The sequence below is a fragment of the Hypanus sabinus genome, chromosome 8 (assembly GCF_030144855.1).
Source record: "Hypanus sabinus isolate sHypSab1 chromosome 8, sHypSab1.hap1, whole genome shotgun sequence".
Classification (NCBI taxonomy): Eukaryota; Metazoa; Chordata; class Chondrichthyes; order Myliobatiformes; family Dasyatidae; genus Hypanus; species Hypanus sabinus.
Window position 1 is genome coordinate 165,110,686 of NC_082713.1, and position 22,515 is coordinate 165,133,200.

Sequence of the window (22,515 nt, forward strand, 5' to 3'; positions counted from 1 at the left end):
TATTATCCGATGTTTGGGCGCGAGGCGAGGTTGCCCACTGACCTTTGTTTTGGGACTGATAAGGATGAACTACCACTAAAAGACTTACCTGAAGTATGTGTCTGATATGAGAAGGAAGCTGAAAAAAGGCTTATGAATTAGCTGGGTTTGCTGCTGCCAAGCAGAATGAAGGAGTTAAGGGGAGGTATGATCAAAAGATTAGGTTCTCCCAACTCATGCTGGGAGACTGAGGCCTCATAAGGAATTTGGGCTACCTGGGAAGTAAAAGTTAGTTGACCACAGGGCGGCTATGCCCTATGTAGTGGGGAGTCAGAGGTTAAATGTACCAGCTTTCCGGGTGAAACCAGAGGATGGGAATGGGCCTGTCAATATTCCCACTGGAACCACCTTCTGCCTCTGGGACATGAGGTGCAGGTTGACCCAGAGCCTGATCTGCAGCCAACACTTAGTAAGAGAACAGAGTGTGGCCCCTACCACTTTGGGGAGCTATGCCACTGCCTTTTACACCTAGGTTAGACTTTGTGTTTTGTAGGAAAGGTTGACAAATTATCTCAAAGTCATGAGGACATGACTAAATTTGGTGGGGTGGGGGGAGAGTGTAATGCCCTGGGAAAGGTTTCACTGCTACGGAATGGATGTTCTGTAGCAGCAGTGTTTCGGTTATGACTAGAGATGATGGGGGCCGTCCAATGAGGGGAGTGCTTTTTTCTTGTGTGCCTGAGAGAGAGTTGTTCTAGGTCTTTTGTTCAGCGGAAGATGGAGAGAGAAAATGCCAGAACGGAGAGGTCGTAGACTGGCAGGACGGAGTGGACCTGGAATGGTCGACGACACCCAGGGGAATTCGATGGAGGACTAATGGACGGGAAACCGTGAGTTCCAATGTGCACATTAGACTGTTTCATTAAAACGGGCCCTTTTCTTTTTGTTTCTTTACTCACCCTCTAGTCAAATTAAGAATTATAAAGCTAAATTATTTAATTGCATATGGCATACTATGTTATTTCATGGTACTGACTTGTAACAGGGGAACACATCACACAGGGTCCACACAAACAAGAGGTTTTGCACCTCAGATTTCACATGTTAGATGGGGCCAGAGACTGTCTGCCCTAGACTAACACCGCTGGCTGAACCTGAGGGTTACAGGTGAAGTACTTAAGGGGAACATGAGGGCTAACTTCTTCACTCAGACAGTGGTGAGACTGTGAAACAAGCTGCCAGGGCAAGTGGTGCATGCAATCTTGTTTTCAAAGTTTAAGAGAAGTTTGGATAGGTATATGGATGGTAGGGTATAGGGTATGGATGGTGCAGGTCGATGTGACTAGGAAGTTTAAATTGTTCAGCAGAGACTAGTTGGGCCAAAGGGCCTGTTACTGTGCTGTACTTTTCTATGACTCTATAACTCTATCTTGTGATCAACCCTAAAATTATTTTATTCAGTCAGCCAAAATTCTAAACACCTGAAAAAGCTGCTTCACCATCATTTGTACTGATCCACATCTACTAGAGGACTATTAGTGCTAAAGATTTAACAGTTTAAATAACATATTTCCACTCATAATAGACCCAAGAGTTGTCAAAGTATACCCAACTGTTCACTTTGATTTGTGTGAACACACTGGCATGCCAAAATACTGTACGTACATGGTGGATTCTACAAACTTGCACCAACTTTCCTGAAATAACAAATAGATTGCCACTTAGAATGCTACATTATAACAAATAAAATAAATCATGGAAATCCCATAAAAATGTCCAACAGAAGTATAAAGGCACAAAAATGAAATGGAGAAACCAGACAAACATGTCCATGTGTAGAATACAAACTGTATCACACTCTGTTAGCTTTTATCATACTGCGTGAAGTGGAGTGACATAGTACCATTGCGGTTAGTTAGCACAACACTTGACAGTACAGGTGACCACCACTACCTGTAAGAAATTACATGTTCTTCCATGACTTTGCTGGTTTCCCCCAGGGTTACAGCTCACATTTAACACCATCAACCCCTCAAAACTAATCAGTAAACCACAAGACCTGGGCCTCAATACCCCCTTGTGCAATTGGATCCTGGATTTCCTCACTTGTAGATCCCAGTCCAATTGGATTGGCAAAAGCATCTCCACAATCTCCATCAGCACACGAGCACCACAGGGCTGTGTACATAGCTCCCTGCTCTACTCGCTTTACACCCATGACTGTGTGGCTAAGTACAGCTCTAACACCATATACAGGTTTGCTAATGACACCACTGTTGTGGGCTGTACCAAAGGGGGTGATGAATCAGCATACAGAGGGAGATTGAAAACTTGGCTGAGTGGTGTAATAACAACAACCTCTCACTCAATGACAATAAGACAGAGGAACTGATTGTAGACTCCAAGAGAGGAAACGAGAAGTCCATGAGCCAATAATCATCAGAGGAACAGAGGTAGAAAGGGTCAGTAACTTTAAATTCCTGGGTGTCACTATTCCAAAGGACTTCTCCTGGACCCATCATATAAATATTATGGCAAACAGAACACAACAGCCCTTCCATTTCCTCAGGAGTCTGAGGAGGATTGGCATATCATCAAAAAAGTTGTGAAACTTTTACAGATGTGTGGTGGAAAATGTGCTGACTGGCTGCATCACAGCCTGGTGTGGGAACACCAATGCCTCTGAACAGAAGATCCTACAAAAGGTAGTGGATTCAGCCCAGTACATCAGGGATAAAACCCTCCCAACCATTGAGCACATCTATGTGAAACATTGCCATAGAAAAGCAGCATCCATCATCAAAGATCCTCATCACCCAGGTCATGCTGTTTTCTCACTGCTGCTATCAGGTAGAAGGTACAAGAGCCTCAGGTCTCACACCACCAGGTTTAAGAACGGTTACTAGCCCTCAACCATCAGGCTCTTGAAGAAAGGGGGATAACTACACTCACTTTAGGACTCTTATCTTGTTATTTCATGCTAATTATTTATTGCTCTTCATTTATATCTGCATTTGCACAGTTTGTTTACAGTTAACAGTTACTGATGTTTACAGGTTACAGTTACTGTTCTATAGATTTGCTAAGTATGCCCACAGAAAAAGTACCTCGGGTTTGTATGTGGTGACATGTATGTACTCTGATAATAAATTTTACATTGAACTTTGATTTTTGAGGTGCTCTGGTTTCCTCCCACAGTCCAAAGATGTACTAGTTGATAGGTTAATTGGTCATTGTAAATTGTCCCATGATTAGGCTAGGATTAGATCAGAGGATTGCTGAGCAGAGCATCTCGAAGGGCTGGAGAGTCCTATTCCGTGCTCTATGTTCAATGGTTCCATTTAATGCATAGAGTATACTACTTAAAATTCTTAGTCTTCACAGACATCCACAGAACAGAAGAAATCTTTAAGTCAATAAATAAATAAATGTTCACAAATGGCAGTGAATCAACTGCACTGTCAACTGGCCCTATGTCCTTTAATATACCATGCTCTTGTGCCTGTTAGTAGTTTTATCTTTTGGCAGGATTTGCCCTCTAATACTAAAAGCATACAGGACAGAATTATGTGCAACAAATATAGATACTGTAATTTTTTCCCAAAATATACACTCCTTGAAACGAAGTCCTTAAAAAAGACAAAACCTTCAATTATGTGCATTGCAAATACTCACCAAACTTTGGTGAGCATTTGGATCCTGAGATCCTGCTGCACTTGTGAAACTTGTCAAAATGAGCAGAACCACATTTGAAAATGCTCATATATAGTCCTGTAAAAGTTAGTTTCTTTTCATAATATTCACCCACCTGTAATCCCTTTTGAAATGCATTCTCTCCCATGAAATTAACCAGCATTCGAATCAAGGCAGCACCCTAAGAATTAAAATAAAAATAATATTTTTACAAACACATTATCGATTAGCCACTCATATAAATTGCTGGAGGAACTCAGTAGGTCAGGCAGCATTGACAGAAATTAATAAACATTTGATTTTTCAGGCCGAGACCCTTCTTCAAGAATGAGAAGGAGGGGGAAAGACTCCAGAATAAAAAGGTGGGGAGGGGGGAAGGAAGGAGGCTAGCTGGAAGATGATCGGTGAAGCCAAGTGGGTGGGAAAGGTAAAGGGGTGGAGAAGAAGGAATCCAATAGCAGAGTGGACTACAGGAGAAAGGAAAGGAGAAGTGGACCCAAGGGAAAATGACAGGCAGATGAGAAGAGGCAAAAGGCCAGTGTAGAGAACAGAGAAAGAGGGGAAGGGGAAGTAATTTTTTTTAATGGAAGGAGAAATCAATGTTCATGTCATCAGGTTGGTGGAATACAGATGGAATACAAGGTGTTGCTCCTCCACCCTGTGAGTGGCCTCATCTTGCTGAGTTCTCCCAGCATTTTCTGTTGATTTCCAGCATCTGCAGACAGTCTCATGTTTATGTTATCTATTATCTACTTATACACCTTAACAGAAACCAGCAACTGGTCTCATGCAATAATTTTATTTTCGTTCAGAGTTGCACTCATTCTTGGACCACCGACTGAGGTACTTCAACGGCTTCTACAGACGCAGGACTAAGCTGTGGGCAACCGTGGCTCAGGTGCAGTGGACCAGAAGGTCAATCATTTTAAAGCAAATTAAAGCAAAATTTCATCCCAAGCAAGATATTGTCAGTCAGTCAACCTAATATCAGTGATGGGCAAACTCTTAGTAAAAGTTTGAGGAAGAGAATAAATTTTTATTTGGGAATGCACAGATTCCAGGACAGTTAACCTGGGCTTGTTAGCAGAAGATCATGTCTGACGAGTTTGATTGTCTTTGTTTGAGGAGGTAGGACGAAGGATGAATGAGTCTGCCACACTTGATGTGTTCCACATAGGCACAGTAATGGAACCGTGGCATATGTCAATGATTTAGTCAGAGTTGTCAGTACACTCAAAAAGCAGCTGGACTCCAGAAACTGGCCAAAATATAATTCCAGCTGGAGGAATGTAAGATTGTGCATTTGCAAGTGTTTACACAGTTAGTGATAACTTACTGAGAGATGCAGACCCAAACAGAGAAATTCAGTGAGCATGTATGCAGATATCCAAATACATAGATAAGGCAGTTAAGAAAGTATTCAGGCTATCTTACTTTATTGGCCAAAGAGCCAAGAACTCAGTGCAAGGGTAGATGCCAGAGAGGTAGTAATAAGGGACATGGATATGGCGAAGGAACTGAATAAGTACTTTGCGTCTGTTTTTACTGTGGAAGACACCAGCAGAATGGTGGAAGTTCCAGGTGTCTGGGGCATGAAATGTGCGAAGTTACCAGAACGAGAGAGAAAGGTCTAGGGAAAGTGATCGGTCTGAAGGTAGATAAGTCACCCGGACCAGATGGTGTACACCCCAGTGTTCTGAAAGAGGTGGCTGAAGAGATCGTCGAAGCATTAGTAATGATCTTTCAAGAATCGCTAGATCCTGAAATGGTTCCGGAAGACTGGAAAATTGCAACTGTCACTCACTCTTCAAGAAGACAAAGAAGCAGAAGAAAGAAAACTATTGGCCAGTGAGTCAGTGGTTGGGAAAATGTTGGAGTTGATTATTACGGATGAAGTCTCAGGGTACTTGGAGGCACATGATAAAATAGCCATAGTCAGCATGGTTTCATCAAGGGAAAATCTTGACTGACAAATCTGTTGGAATTCCTTTAAGAAATAACAAGCAGGATTGACAAAGGAGAATCGGTTGATGGTGTGTACTTGGATTTTCAGAAGGTGGCACGCATGAGGCTGTTTAACAAGCTACAAGCCCAAGGCATTACATGGTATCACCTTTGGTCCCCACCAGACATTCAGCTCACACTTGTGGCCCCAAGAAGCTGTTTGCATGTGACTACAGCCACATTGAAACAGGGATATGCCTGTCCTAGCATATGAAATCAGCTCTGGCACACTGGTCAGATGAGATCAGCAGTGAGAGCCAATGGCCAGGAATCCAGTTTTGCAATGCTCCACATAGAGCAAACGTCTTGACAAGGCACAGAAGTAGCCAAGGAATTCCCCATGTTGTGACACTTGCTTGTGCCACTAGAGTCAGACCTCTGAGGCTGAGAGACTGGAACTGCCCCAGTGCAACAGCTCTTCCACTTTAAAAACTCCCCCACACAGCTCTCTCGTCATCGTCGGATATCTCGGACAACCAGCACAGGAACACAGAACACTGAACAACGCTGCACAGTACAGGCCTTCAACACATGATGTTCTGCTGATTTACCTACTCCACAATCAATCTAACCCTTCTCAACTACACATTCCATAATGCTCCATTTTTCTTCGATCGGTGTGCCTACCCAAGAGCCTCTCAAAATTCCCTATTCTATCAGCCTCAGCCACCATCTCTATTAATCCATTCCCAGCACCCACCCCACACTCTGTCTATAAAAATATCTCTCTGACATTGCCCTTAAATTTTCCTCCACTCACCTTAAACAGGTATCTTCTGGTATTGGCCATTGCTGAAAGTAAGCATGCAGGTACAGCAGGCAGTGAAGAAAGCTAATGGCATGTTGGCCTTCAGAACAAGGGGAGTTGAGTATAGGAGCAAAGAGGTCCTTCTGCAGTTGTTCAGGGCCCTGGAGTGACCACACCTGGAGTATTGTGTTCAGTTTTGGTCTCCAAATTTGAGGAAGGACATTCTTGCTATTGATGGAGTGCAGCATAGGTTCACGAGGTTGATTCTCAGAATGGCAGGACTGTCATATGTTGAAAGATTGGAGCGACTGGGCTTCTATACACAGGAATTTAGAAAGATGAGAGGGGATCTGATTGAAACATATAAGATTATTAAGCAATTGGACACACTAGAGGCAGGAAACATGTTCCCGATGTTGGGGGAGTCCTGAACCAGAGGCCACAGGGGGTAGGTCATTTAGAGTGGAGTTCAGGACAAACTTTTTCACCCAGAGAGTTGTGGATCAATGGAATTCTCTGCCTCAGAAGGCAGTGGAGGCCAATTCTCTGGATACTTTCAAGAAAGAGTTAGATAGAGCTCTTAAAGATAGCGGAGTCAAGGGATATGGGGAGAGGGCAGGAACGGGGTACTGATTGTGGATGATCAGCCATGATCACAGTGAGTGGTGAATGGCCTACTCCTGCACCTATTGTCTATTGCTGCCCTGGAAGAAAAGTGCTGGCTGATCACTCCATCTATGACTGTACACATCTATCAAGTTGCCTCTCACTCTCCTTCACTCCAAAGAGAAAAGCCTGGTTTGCTCAACCTTTCCTTGTAAGACATGCTCTGTAATCCGGGCAGCAGCTTTGTGAATCTCCTCTGCACCTTCCCTAAAGCTTCCACATCCAATGAATCTCCTCTGCACCTTCCCTAAAGCTTCCACATCCAACCTATAATGAGGCAACCAGAAATGAACACAATACTTTGAATATAGTCTACCCAGTTTTGTAAAGCTGCGTTCACCCCTCCCCCCCCCCCCCTTTGTTCTTTCTCTAATCCCTATTCTGGTTACCCTCTCACTACTCCTCTCCTCACATGCCCATCACCTCCCTCTGGTCCTACCTCTCCTTTCCCATCTTCCATGGTCCACTATTCTATCATATTCCTTCAGCCCTTTACCTCTTCCACCTATTCCCTCCCATCTTCTTACTTCATTCCTCCTGCCCTACACCCACCTTCCCCTTCACCTGCTCTCACCTATCACCTTGTACTCCTTCCTCTTTCCCCACCTTCTTGTTCTGGCTTCTGCGTTCTTCTTTTCCAGACCTGATAAAGAGTCTCAGCCCAAAACCTATTCCCCTCCACTAATGTTGCCTCACTTCCAGCAGTTTGTGTGCGTTGCTTAAGATTGTGAGCATCTTCAGAATCTTTTCTGTTTACATTACAGTATTGTACATGGAAATGCAATATTACCATAAGATATTGGAGCATAATTGGGCTATTTGGCCCATCAATCATGGCTCATTCATTTCCCTCTCAGTCTCAATCTCCTGCCTTCTCCACATATTTCTTCATGCCCTGACTATTCAAGAATCTATCAGCCTCTGCCTTAAATATACCCAATGACTTGGCCTCCACAGCCGCCTGTTGCAACGAATTTCACAAATATACCAACCTCTGGCTGAAGAAATTCCTGATCTTCATTCTAAATTTACATCCCTCTACACAGAGGCTGTGTCCCCTGGTCTTAGACTCCCCCATCTTAGAAAATATCCTAGCATTAGCGGCAGACCAATCGATTCACAGAGGAAGTTTTGCAAAGGTCAGGGAGAAGAGTTTAAAAAAGGAGCATTTTGCGGGTCTCGGCACATTAGTAGTGGACCAGTCGATTCACGATTCATTCAAATAAAAGTAAAGCAGGGTCAAAGCAGAGCGGCCACTGAGTGAGTGGACCAGTGTAGGAGTGGGCAGTTGAGGCTTTGGCGAGAAGGCACAGGTAAGTAGCAGGTAAGACTTTTGTAGTAGTTGAATAAAAAGTCACTAAACTACAGCTAATTAAATAAAGTAAGGATGGTGCAGGATTAGGCGATGTGCTGTAGCTGCATGATGTGGGAACTGGTGGACCCCATTGTGGTTCCTGGTGCACCAAAACCACACCCTTAGCAATTGACTTCAACATTTTCCCAACTAATGAAGTCAGACTAACTGGCCTCTAATTTCCTTTCTGCTTCTCTCCCTTCTTGGAGTAACGTTTGCAATATTCCAGTCCTCTGGAGTCACTCCAGAATCTAGCGATTCTTGAAGGATCATTGCTAATGCCTCCACAATCTTTGAAGCCACCTCTATGAGAACCCTGAGGTGTATACCATTTGGCCCAGGTGACTTGCCTACTTTCAGACCTTTCACTTTCCCAAGCACCTTCTCCCTAGTAATGGCAACCACTCACATCTGCCCCCCTGAAACTTTCAAACTTCTGGCATACTGCCATATGGCAGTCTTCCATAGTGAAGACTGATACAAAATACTTATTCAATTCATCTGCCATTTACTTTCCCCCATTACTACCTCCTCCAGCTCATTTTCCAGCGGTCCAATATCCACTGTCATCTCTCTTTTACTTCATAAATCTGGAGACTTTTAGTATCTTCTTTAATATTAATGGCTAGCTTACCTTTTATTTTCCTTCGTTATGACTTTTTAATTGTCTCCTATTGATTTTGAAGAGCCTTCCAATCCTATAACTTCCCACTGATTTTTTCTCTATTATATGCCCTCTCTTGGGCTTTCACTTCTCTCATCTGACACAGTTGCATCATCCTGCCTTTAGAATAATTCCTCTTCTGGGATATATCTATGCTCTGCCTTCTGAATTGCTCCCCAGAAATCCCAGCCACTACTGTTCTGCCATCATCACTGCTAGTGTTTCCTTTGAATCAATTTTGGCAAGTTCATGCCTTGTATTTCCCTCTACTCCACTTTAATACTGATACATCTGACTTTAGTTTATACTTCTCAAATTATAGGGTGAATTCTATCATATTATGATCACTTCCCCTAAGGGTTCCTTTATCTTAAGCTCTCTAATCAATTCTAGTTCATTACACAATACCCAGTCTGGAATAGCTGATCCCATATTGAGCTCAACCACAAGCTTCTCTAAAAAGCCATCTTGTAAGTATTCTAGAAATCCCCCTCTTAGGACCCAGCACCAACGAGATTTTCCCAATCTACCTGTATATTGAAATGCCACATGACTATTGTAGCATTGCCCTTTTGACATGTATTTTCTACCTTCTGTTGTAATTTATAGACAACATCTTTGCTGATGTTCGGAGGTCTGTACTTAACTCCCATCACAGACTTTTTACTCTTCAAGTTTATTAGATCTACCCACAACAATTCTACATCTTCTGAACCTAAGTTATCTCTTTCTAAGGATTTGTTTTCATTTTTTAATCAACAGAGCCACCCCCACTTCTGCCTACCTGCCTGCCCTTTCAATACAATGTGTATCCTTGGATGTTAAGCTCTCTGCCATAATATTCTTTCACCCATGACTCTGTGATGCCCACAGCATCATACATGCCAATCTGTTATTGTGTAACAAGTTCATCTACCCTATTCCACATAGTACCACACATTCAAATATAACATCTTCAGTATCCCATAGACTGCAATTTTGACCTGTCATCAGACTCTCCTTGCTGACAATCTCACTACACATTGTCTCTGTTTATAAACCAACTGCAGCATCCTCAGCCCTATCACTCCGATTCCCATCTCTGCAAAATTAGTTTAAACCCTCCCCAGCAGCTCTAGCAAACCTGTCTACAAGGACATTGGTCTGCCTTGGATTCAGGTATAACCTGTTCCTTTTATAAAGATCATACCTTTCCCAGGAGAGATCCCAATGATCCAGAAATCTGAAACCCTGCCCTCTGCACCAGTTCCTCAGCCACAACATCTGCCAAATCATCCTATTCTTACCCTCACTGACGCGTGGTGTGAGTAGCAATCCAGAGATTACTACTCTAGAGATCCTGGTTTTCAGCTTTCTACCCAACTCCCCAAAATCTCTCTTCAGAACCTTCTCATCTTTCCTGCCTATGTCATTGGTGTTGATATGTACTAAGTCTTCTGCCTGCTCATCTTCCTCATTTGGAATGCCATGGACCCGATCCAAGACATCTCTGACCCTGACACAAAGGAGGCAACATCCCATCCAGGTATCTCTATCACATCTACAAATCTCGTCTCTATTCCACTATGGAATCTGCTATCATTACTGCGGTCTTCTTCATCTCTCTTCTCTTCTGAGCCACAGCGCCAGACTCGGTGCCAGAGACCCAGTAGCTGCCCTGGTCAGTATTTGCCTTCAACAGTATCTAAAGTGGTATTCTTGTTATTGAGGGGAAGGGCCACAGTGGTACTCTGCACTAGCTTCCCATTTCCCTTCCTTCTCCTGAGTCACTCAGTTACATGCCTCCTGCAACCTAGGAGTGACTACCTCCCCGTAGCTCCTAAATACCACTCCTTCCCTATAAACCAAAGATTGTTAAGCTGCATCTCCAGTTCCCTAACACTCACTAAGGTGCACCTGTTGCAGATATGGTTATCTGGGAGGTTGTAGGTCTCGCAGAATTCCCACATCTCACACACAGAACAAAACACAGCCCTTGGAGCCATTCTTACTGCACTAACTGTGCCCTGAAAAATAAAGAAGAAATGTACTTCTCCGAAGCCTGATTAGCCAAAGCCACTCTAACACAATGGCTGCTCCACTTGCCCTGCCTCATTTCTAATTTGCCATAATGTAATAAGATCATAACTTGAGGAACAGCAGATCATGCAACCCCTCAAACCTCCTTCAACATTCAATATATCAACACTTTGGTCTCAATTCTTTCTTGTCCAATTCCCAATATTTTTGATTCTTCTATAGTCTAAAATCTTTGTAAATACTTAATAGCTTAAAAATCTTCAGCTCTCCACAGTAAAGAACTTCAGAAATTCAAAATCTTTAAGAGGAAAAATGCCTCATCATTTCAAATAACTCATAGTCTGAGAACAACCACCCTCCCCCACCAGATTTAGATCTCCTCAGCCAGGGAAACAGCATCACATCATCCAGCCAATCAAATTACCTCAGAATCTGTTATCAGTTACAATGAAATCATCTTTCATTCTTCTGAAATCCAGACAGAAACAGCCCTCGCTGTTCAGTCTTTTCTCACAGACCCAAACCTTATTGAGAAATCAATCAAGTGAATATCTACTGCACTGTCTTCAAACCAAGAAAATCATTTCACAAATAAAGATTCCAAACAGTACTCCAGAAAGCCCTGTATTGTTCTAATATTTCCAATTCCCCACCCTTGCATAAAGGCTAAAATTTCACTTTCTTCCCCAAAAAAACTGCTGTAAATGCTCGTTAATTTTCTGATTTGGATACAAGTCAACAGTGCAGCAAGTTTGATGCAGGTTTCCTAAATATATTTTCACCTGTCGATTCCCATTACGGTTTTCTTGGGTGGTTTTAGGTAATGAAAAGCTTTGAGAGGTTGGTCTCAGCTAGAATCAACATCTGTCTCAGTAAGGACATGGACCCTCTGCAATTTGCCTATCGCCACAATAGGTCCACAGTAGATGCAATCTCAATGGGTCTCCATGTGGCCTTGAACCATCTGGACAATGCAAGTACTTATGCCAGGATGCTGTTTATTGACCATAGTTCATATTTTAACACCATCATCTCTACAGTTCTGGTTGAAAAGTTACAGAAACTTGGCCTCCGTACCTCCCTTGGTAACTGGATCCTCAGCTTCCTAATTGGAAGACCACAATCTGTGAGGATTGGAAATAACATGCCCAACTCGCTGACAATCCACACTGACATACCACAGCGAAGTGTGCTTAGTCTGCTGCTCTACTCTCTCTACAGCCGTGACTGTGTGGCAAGGCGTAGCTCAAATGCCACCTACAAGTTTGCTGATTATACAACCATTGCTGGCAGAATCTCAGATGGCAATGAAAGGGCGTACAGGAGCGAGATATATCAGCTAGTTGAGTGGTGTTGTAGCCACAACCTGCACTCAAAGTTGGTAAGACCCAAGAGCTGAATGTGGACTTCAGAAAGAATAAGGCGAGGGAACTCAAACCAATCCTCGTAGAGGGAACGGAAGTGGAGAGAGTGAGCAAGATCAAGTTCCCGAGTATCAATATCTCTGAAGATAACTAATCTGGTCGCAATATATTGATGCAGCAATACAGAAGGCAAGACAGTGGTTGAATTTCATTAGGAGTTTAAGGTTATTTGGTTTGTCACTAAAAACACTCAAAAACTTCTATAAACGTACTGTGGAGTGCATTCTGACAAACTGCAACACCGTCTGATATGGCAGGGTGGAAGGGGGTCTACTGCACAGAATCAAGGTTAGTTGCAGAAACTTAGTCAGCTCATCATTTGTACTAGCCGTCAAAGTATCGAGGAGCAGTGCCTCAGGAAGGCAGCAGCCGTTGTTAAGGATCCCCATCACCCAGGACATGTCCTCTTCTCCTTGTTACCATCAGGAAAGAGGTACTGGAGCCTGAAGGCACACGCACAACGATTCAGGAACAGCTTCTTCCCCTCCGCCACCTGTTTTCTAAATGGACATGGAACCCTTGAACACTACCTCGATACTTTTTTTCTAATTTCTGATTTTGCATCACTTATTTTAACTATTTAATATACATATATATAATTACTGTAATTCAGTGTTTTTCTACATTTATTGTCTTGCATTGTTCTACTGCCGCAAATTTAATAAATTTCACAACATGCCAGAGTTATTAAACCTGATTCTGATTCACTGAAAGCAAGATATGCTTAAACAATTTCAGCTTAATATGAGAAATTAATCCCTTATTTCATTAAAACTGCTTAAGTATCCTTCTCATAGTTAAATAGACACAGCACCTTCTTGTATGCAATCCAGTCAAAAACTTTGAATATGTCTGTGGCTTGAATAATTTCCTGGGATATTGGATGTGAAGTAGTCTGACCATCAAGGAAAAGCACGTCATGAAGGTCAACAGTCAGGAATCGTTGGTTGGCCTGAAATATGCACACAGATTTAAGATTAATTCTCCTTGATTTTACAGACCTTATTATCATGTAAAACTAAAGTCTGGGTCAAAATTATTTAAAGAATCTGAAATAAAACCAGCAGAGTTTAAAATGCTGATGGTAAATATTCATTATGAATCACCAATATGTTAGTTTGACGTCAATAAGGTAAACCATTAATGAAAATGTGGCTTAGAGGATAATTTGATTTCTGTATGCCAAGGAATACAAAAAAGCAAAATTTAAAAATGCTTTTAGGGAGCAGGAACATAGGTAACATTTATGGGGAGAATTACAAATTATATTGCAGTAACATTAAAAGAAATGCATGAATTTGTTTGAAGTATAAGCTACAGCAAGCCAGGGACATTTATTGCCTGTTGACAGACCCTCCAATTCAGTGAAAAAGAAAGTGAAGCAGCTTCCATGATGGACAGATGGACGTTACCAATGATGCATACCCAATCAGAAATAGTGAGTTAAAAGATTAATAGTTAAAAACAAAATTGCATTTAACTGCATTCTAAATACCACTCAGGGACTTGTGCTAATTTTATTTCATGACTGTATGTGTGCTGTGTCTGACTATACTGTAGAGTGTTTTGCATCTTGGCCCCAGAGGAACGATGTTTCGTTCGGCTGTGTACGGTTGAAGGGAAAGTAAAAAACATCATTGCTGCCAGCAAACAATGCCACTATGGGCAACGTCCTCCGGATGTTCTACAAAACGGTTTCTCCCACTTGTTTTAGGTCTCCCTTTTTTTTTTAAATGCAGTTCTGCTGCTGTTGGAGCCTGTGTTCAACGGCTTGATGGTGTGTTTTTGGGGTCTTTGAGCAATCTGGCACTTTGCCGTCTCTGAGAAGGTTCCGGGAGGCGAATGACCTCGAGGCCGAGAAGCTTAGAGATGGGGCCCACAGTCGATGCTATTTCTCAACAACCGCGCTGATTAAAGTGTTGAAGAAGATTGAAAATGTGGAGGCGAGTGCAGAATGTCAACCAGCCTCTCTCTCGCTGCTGCCGGAGGAGGGGGTCTGTACGTGACACCCTCTCTCTCCCTCTTGCTCACTGCTCCCGAGAGAAGGCCCTGCATTGAAATCATTCTCTGTCTTTCTCGATGCTGTCAAGGATGGTACCAAAGTTCTGGGTTTGCAGTTTGTGAATTGGACTGTAGTTCGATTGGGTTCGTTCAATTTCATGTATTATATTCTGTGTTTTCACTCGATCTTTCTTGTTGCCGTTTGCGTGATTTTTTTTTCTTTAAGCATGGGGGTGGGGTTGAAGTTCTAGTTCCCATTTGTGTGATTTGGTTTTTTGCACGGAGGGGTTTAATACTCTTGTTGCCATTTATGCGATTTGTTATTTGCGCAGGGGGTTGACGTTCTTGTTGCCGTTAGCGCAATTTGTTTTTTTGCGCATGGGGTTAATGTTCTTGCTGCCACTTACACAATTTGTGTTTTTAGCGCATCGGGGGGTGGTTGTTTTTTTTCCCCTTTAAATGGGTTCCATGGTTTTCTTTCTTCCATGGCTGTTTGTGAGAAGACAGATCTTGGGGTTGTATACCACATACATTGATAATTTGAAATGCAGTCTTATAAAGAGCAATCCTGACATTTAACTTTGGAAATCAAAACTTAATCATGCATCCCTTTAATATTATCTGAAGCATGTTAATGTGATGTCTTTCTGAGCATATTTTATTGTTATGTACATGGTACAGTTATGTTCTTATCATAAATGCCAGCAGTTACATGCACATTGGATTATGACTTGAGATATTGTTACAAATGAAATGACTTTGGTTTTGAAATGTTGCTGTTAATGAACAACAGATAATCCATAAAATCAGATACTACAAACTTACCATATTAAATTCTGGGTTCAGGTAATCAGTGCCAACATGTTCAAAATAGCGAGCAAATCCCTCCTTTAACCATACATCTTCCCACCAAATAGGTGTCACGAGATTACCAAACCACTAAGAATAAATAAAAGCCATTTAGGCACAGAAGCAGAGAATATTCAAAAGGTTAGAACTTCTGATAACCAAATAAAATGTTTATTTCCCTCCGCGTTTTATACCTGGTGACAGATTTCATGTACGACAACCATAGTGATATCCCATAAAGCAGAAATGGATGAGACTTCTGGATCCAGCAAAATCATTTCTTCTACAAAAATATTCAATCCCCAGTTTTCCATAGCAGAATATGGAAATTTAGGCACTGCTAACAGATCTGTGACAGAAAAGAAGTTACAAATAAACATACAAATTAAGTGCAGGGGTAAAATCACTTAGCCACTTGAGCCTGCTCTGCCATCAGTACGGTGCTGGCTGATCCAGTTGTATCTCAGTATCACATTCCCACCTACCGGCAATAACCTCTCATCTCTTGCTTATCAACACTCAATTATTCTGCTTCCCTGCCAGTTGAGAAAGAGTTCCAATGACTCATGACCCTCTGAAATAAAATATAGTTGCCTCATCTATGTTCCATTGCTGACCCCTACTTCACCGGACAACAACAATTTTGCTCTTGAATACTTTTGGGTGTATCTTATGGATTTTGGGCTGCTGATCATGAAGATCATCATGAAATTTCCCTAACACACACCATTTATTGAAATTGCTCATATTGGTTATTTCAATTGATAATTCAAGTCAGAATAACTGATGCCAAGATTAAGGAAGTCATTTTTGTTGGTCCACAAATCAACCAGGTCATCAATGACAGGCAATTCAAAGAACTTCTAGTGGGACGGGAAAAAATCCCATGGAAGGCATTCAAGGATGTTTTTGAAAATTTTCTTGACAACTACAGAGCACCAAACTACGTGCCGCTGGTTGACAACATGCTCCAAGCACACAAAACCATGAAGTGCAACATGTCACTAAAGATTTATTTTCAGCATTCCCATTTAGACGACTTCTCTGCAAATCTTGGCGCTGTCAGTGATGAGCATGGTGAAAGGTTTCACCAGGACATTGCGGTCTTGGAGAAACAGTATCAGGGCAATTGGAATTGGCAATTGGCTGATTATTGTTGGATACTTAAGTGAGAAACTTCAGACACTGAGTATGAACAAAAGTCATCAAGGAAACCTTTCCAGTTGAACTATTGTAAAGCGTCAGCAATATTATGCAAGTAAATACGTTACATTCAATAAAAATTAATTTCTTGCTTCTCCAAGAAATTATATTGGTGTTCAGCTTCAAGCAGTCAAAAAAATTCTGAGGAAGAAACACTTTTGAAAAAAAATTGTTGTCCAGTGTTTTTAAACAGATACTGTGGTGCGTTTTTCTTATCTTTTCCACCTTTTCGGGATCTTTGAGGTTTTAAACAAATCCCCCAGCTAATTTCCAGTGTACACAAACACAGACTGTCCAATCTTTTCTATTAAGACAAATCACCATTCCAGGTGCTCTCTGGAGACAGCATCCAGAAGTGAGATATATCAGCTCGTTGGTGGTGTCGCAGCAACAATCTTGCACTCGGCGTCAGTAAGACTATAATGGACTTCAGGGAGAGTAAGACAACCTCAAACTTCACACATCACACAACAGTCCTCAAAGAGGGATCAAAGGTGTAAAGAGTGAGCAATTTCAAGTTCCTGGGTGTCAATATCTCTGAGGATCTAACCTGTCCCCAACATGTCAACGCAGCTACTAAGAAGGCACTATGGAGAGCATTCTAACTGGTTGCATCACCGTCTGTTATAGGGGGCTGACAGCACAAGACCAAAACAAGCATCAGAGAGTTATAAACTCCATCATGGGCACTAGCCTCTGTAGTATCCAGGAGCGATGCCTCGGAAAGGCAGCATCCATTATTAAGGACTCCCATCACCCAGGTCATGCCTTGTTCTCATTGGTACCATCAGGTTCCAAATGGTTGTCACCACAGGGCTGGTAGTAGGGATAAGCTTCCACTACCTATAAAGTGCTCCCAATGGCGTGCATCTCAAATTAGTCTCTGCTAACCAAGTCCAACTCCTGGCCTTCATGTGGCAGAACTGTTTACACTGATGCACTGACAGGCCAAGGGGTCACTGGTGTCTTAAAACCAGTGCTTTGGGCAGGTGGGGCTCTTTAGACTGGGAAGGAAGCACACCTAAGAGAAAGAAAACGGATTTCAAACCCCCGCTGCCCTGCGGCCACACCCACTCATGGGAAAGGTTTCGGGAGTAAACCCCGAGGAAGAAATCTGGAGTCAGAGCCCCTAATAAGGCTGTCTGATGATGATTCAATGTCATTCTGGCAGCTCCTGCAGTTCAGCTGTCATCAAAACGTTATGCCTCGCATCCCTTTTGACATCAGCATCTGGACCATGACACTTGGGCAACTCATGGTCCTCGTGCACCTCCTGCCCATGATTTGGTGATGCCAATCTGCACAACCAACTCAAGACCTGGGGCAATGGTCAAGTGGCAATGGTGGCAGGCATAAGATGGTGCTGGGAGCCACTAGTCACGGACCTGCACTCAAGGCCAAGGCAGGATGGTCGCTCTCTTCTTGTGAGGCAAAGGCAGTGTTTGGCAGCCATCTTGGTGACGGGTAGCCCTCCTCAGGGACCACACTGCTCCCTCCTCACACGGAAGGGTCTGGAGAAGGTGACCCAAGTAAAGCTTGCCTCACCCTGTCCTGTCAGCACACTACAGCTGACTGGACATCTATTTCGTGGTCAAACTTCCTCAAAAACATGAAAAGAAAGAACCACCAGAAAGCTGAGCAAAGTCTGTGTTGGAGCCTGGAACGCCAGTAACAGACCAGAGAGGTGAACTGCTCTGTAGGACACGTGCTTCAAAAGTACAACGTCGACATTGCAGTGCTCGGTGAGACACGCCTGGCCGAGGCTGGTGAAGTCACAGAAGTAGGGACTGGTGACATGTTTTCTGGAGTGGCAAGGGAAAGGATGAGACTAGGGAAGCCAGTGTTGGCTTTGTCATCTAGACCACAATCGTCAGGAACCTGGAGCCCCTCAGAGGCATCAACGATTGCCTCATGGTAATGAGGCTGCCTCTGAAAGCCAAGACTCATCTAACTCTGATCAGTGCCTAAGCTCCCACCTTGACCCACACCTCTGAACAGCAGGAACTGTTCTACCAAGAGCTACGCTCTGTCCCCAAAGACAAGATCCTGCTACTTGGCGACTTTAATGACCGAGTAGGCAGCGACCGTCAGTCTTAACCAGAAGTCATCGGCAAACATGGCCTCATAAAGGAGAATTCAAATGGGCAGCCACTACTTACCTTTTGCACAGAAAATGGGCTGAAAGTCAGCAACACCCTCTCTGGGCTTCCCGACATCCACAAGGCAACCTGATGCACAGGCGCTCCAAGAACCGGCACGCGATTGATTACGTGATCACAAGGTGCTGGGACGTCAGGGATGTGACCACCACCAGAGTGATAAGGGGTGCAGACTGCTGGGCTGACCACATCCTACTGAGAAGCAGGCTGTCATTTCAGATCGCCAGGGCGCACAGGCGTCAGCAGGCTGACACTAAGCGGAAGCCGAACATTCAACGGCTCGCTAACCCCAGCACCAAAGAGCTGATCAGCAAACCGGAGGAACAACCTGAGCAGGCCCAGAATCCAGGTGGGCTGTCGACAGTGTTGTCAGTGCCGTTCTCGGGAACCCATCGGGATTACTTCGATGAAAACAACTCTGATATCGTCATCCTTCACCCTTTGCAAGCTGGCTCAGTGACAGGCAGTCAACCTCCAAACAAGACCGCTTGAAGCACTTCCGTAGTAAGGTCCAGGCTGAGCCGCAGAAGATGAAGGAACAGTGCTGGGAGGCCAAGGTGGCAGAGCTTCAGCACTGCACTGACCAGAATGACAGAAATAAGTTTTTGATTGTCTAAAGGCAGTGTACCGACCTTCCTCCAGCATCATGCCACGACTGACAAAGGCAACATTGTCCAATGCTGGGCAGGCCATTTCAACCAGCAGCTGAACAGGCCATCCCAGGCAGGCGACCAGGCCTGAGGACATGCCTCAGTGCCCAGACTTGGAGGCCCTTGATGATCGCCCCACATTGGTAGAAGCTAGGAAGGCAAGTCAACCAGCTGCAGCTAGGTAAGGCCCCTGGTCCGGATGGGATCCCCCCAGAAGTCCTCAAGAAGGTGGCAAAACTCGTCTTCAGAGGCTGATAGAGCTCATTCAGCAATTCTGGGAGAAATCCTGTGTACCACAGGACCATAGGGATGCAAACATCATCAACTGTACAAGAACAAGGGAGATAGGGCATCTTGTGACAACCACAGAGGCATGTCTCTCCTGAGCATAGCCAGGAAGATCATGGCCCATATCATACTAAACAGGATCACCTCTCACCTCCTTGATGACATTGTCTCAGAGTGCCAATGTGGTTTCCGATCTAAGAGAGGGACAGTGAACATGAACGTTGCTGTGAGACAGATCCAGGAGAAGTGCCAGGAACAGACCCAGAATCTCTGCATCCTCTTTGTGGATCTGATGAAGGCATTTGATACCGTTAGTCGCACAAGTCTTTGGCACATCCTTACCAAGTTAGGCTGCCCGCCAAAGGTTGATCAGCATTGTCAGGTCATTCCACGATGGCATGATGACCAGGGTCATCAAAAACAGCTGCACCTCTGACCCCTTCCTAGCAACTAACAGTGTCAAGCAGGGCCGTGTCCTCGTGCCTACTCTCTTCAGCCTGATGTTTGCCATGATCCTGTTCTCTGCTCTCTCACAGATTGATGCGGGAATTACAATTCACTGCAGGACAGATAGACACTTCTTTGATCTACGACACCTCAAGACCAAGTCCAAAGTGGTGCAAGCAATAGTACCAGACTTCCTCTTTGCAGGTGACTGTGCTCTTGCAACATACAGTGGACCTAGGGACCTTGCTGAGTGCCTCACTGTGACAGCAAGATGATTAAGCCTAACCATCAGTCTTCAGAAGGCAGAAGTTCTACTTCAGACCGCACCCCATACCAAATTTGCGGATCTGCGAATTGAGAGTGAAGGCACACAGCTCAACAATTCTGACACCTTCACCTACCCGGAAAACTGCTTCACCTCCCCCAGCAGCTTAGATCGAGAGGCCTCAAACATACTTGCAAAAGGTGGGCGTCCTTTGGCAGACTATGGACTCATGTCGGGGGAGAACGTGGCATCCAGCTGAAGACCAAGATGGCAGTCTATGGCAATCTATAGAACAATCATCCTGATTCCTTGCTGTAAGGCTGTGAAACATGGACCCCATACCACAGGCACATCAAGATGCTTGACCAATTTCACTTGCAATGCCTTCGTAAGATCATGGGCATCTCGTGACAAGGCAGAGTCCCCACCACAGAAGTACTACAAGGACCGAGAGCTCTGGCACTGAGACACTGATCATGAAGACTCAACTTCAATGGGTTGGACATGTGGTCTACATGGAACACAACCACCGTCCAAGATGGTATTCTTTTCTGAGCTGGCACATGGCACCAGAAAGCAGGGAGGCCCCACAAAGCATTATAAAGACTACATGAAAGCGTCCTTGAAGGCAGGCAATAGCCCTGTGACGGGCTGGGACGGGTTGGGCTGTGACGCCTTGGCCGAAGGCCGCAACACCTGGCACCTGGCGGTCTATAAAGGCACCAGCACATTTGAAGAGGCTGAAGGGTCTCAATCAAAAGCGCCAGGACCGCAAGGAGAGACGATCCGACCATTCAATGGCCATAACCTGCCTGGCCTGTGGGCACATCTGCACTTCCCAGTTCGGGCTTCGTTCTCGTCATAGGTATCACCGTCGTCATCATCGTTCCCAACAAACATCCAAGAAGACAATCAAGAAGGTGGTACAGAATCATGAAGGCACGCACTTCAATAAGTATAGCGTTTTCCCCTTTACCATCTATTTTCTGAATGCACATTGATCCATGAACACTACTTTACTACTTCTATATTTCAATTTTTGCATTACTTCTTTAACAATTTAATACATATATACTTATTATAAGGAATGCGATTGCAGCGGGACAGACAAATAGGAAGAATGGGCAAAAAAGTGACAGATGGAATAGTGTTAGGAAATGTATGATAATGCATTTTGGTAAAAGGAACAACAGTGCAAGCAATAGTGGACTTTTATCAAAATGGAGAGAAAGTCAAACATCAGAGGTGCAGAAAGACATAGGTGAGAAGGCAGGTGTATTGGGTGGAGTGGGATCTGGGATCAGCTATGATGGAATGGTGGAGCAGACTCAATGGGCTGAATGGCCTAATTCTGTTCCTATGTCTTTTGGGCTTCTGGTCTTCTGGTCTTAAGTGACAATTTTTTTTCTATTATTGTGTGTTGCATTGTACTGCTGTGGCAAAGACAACAAATTTCACGACATATGCTGGTGATACTAAACCCAATCTGATTCTGCGGCAGTGTTTCAATGTAATAATATTCTTCCTTAAAAGCAGGAGACCAAACTTACAATGTACTTCAGATATGGTCTCAGCAATGGCCTATATTATGAAGTATAGGTTCTCTACTTTTACATTCAATTACCTTCACAATAAACAATAACATTCCATCTCGCTTTCATAACCACTTGCCATGCTTACCGTGGAGGTGGCATGGTAGTGTAGTGGTTAGCACAACGCTTTGCAGGACCAACGACCAGGGTTGAATTCCTATCACTGTCTGTAAGGAGTTTGTACGTTCTCCCCATGATCACATGCATTTCCTCCTTGTGCTCTAGTTCCCTCCCACAGTCCAAAGATGTACTAGTTGATAGGTTAATTGGTCATTCTAAATTGTCCTGTGATTAGGCCAGGGTTAGAAAGTGGGGATTGCTGGGCGGTACTGCTTGAAGGGTCAGAACTGCTTGAAGTGCTCTATCTCAATAAATAAATGAGCAAATTCTAAATACTTCCTACTCCAGGGCATTAGGAAGACTTGGTCACGGTACATTCGAGGCAGTGATCAACAGGTGTTTGAATAAGGGAGGCAAGGGGTTTTGAGGTCAGTGCAGGACAGTGAAACA

The 22,515-nt window shown here is 43.8% G+C and overlaps 1 protein-coding gene across 1 annotated transcript in view; it reads right to left on the reverse strand.

The window, feature by feature from the left end:
* The window catches only part of LOC132397846 (thyrotropin-releasing hormone-degrading ectoenzyme-like), a 169,673-nt gene that overhangs the window by 64,753 nt on the left and 82,405 nt on the right, over window positions 1–22,515 (reverse strand). The window contains exons 4-7 of the mRNA XM_059976595.1: window positions 15,596–15,750; window positions 15,378–15,491; window positions 13,366–13,503; window positions 3,788–3,853 (exon numbers count right to left, since the gene is read on the reverse strand). Coding sequence (XP_059832578.1) covers window positions 3,788–3,853; window positions 13,366–13,503; window positions 15,378–15,491; window positions 15,596–15,750 — 473 coding nt within the window. The remainder of the gene's footprint in view (window positions 1–3,787; window positions 3,854–13,365; window positions 13,504–15,377; window positions 15,492–15,595; window positions 15,751–22,515) is intronic.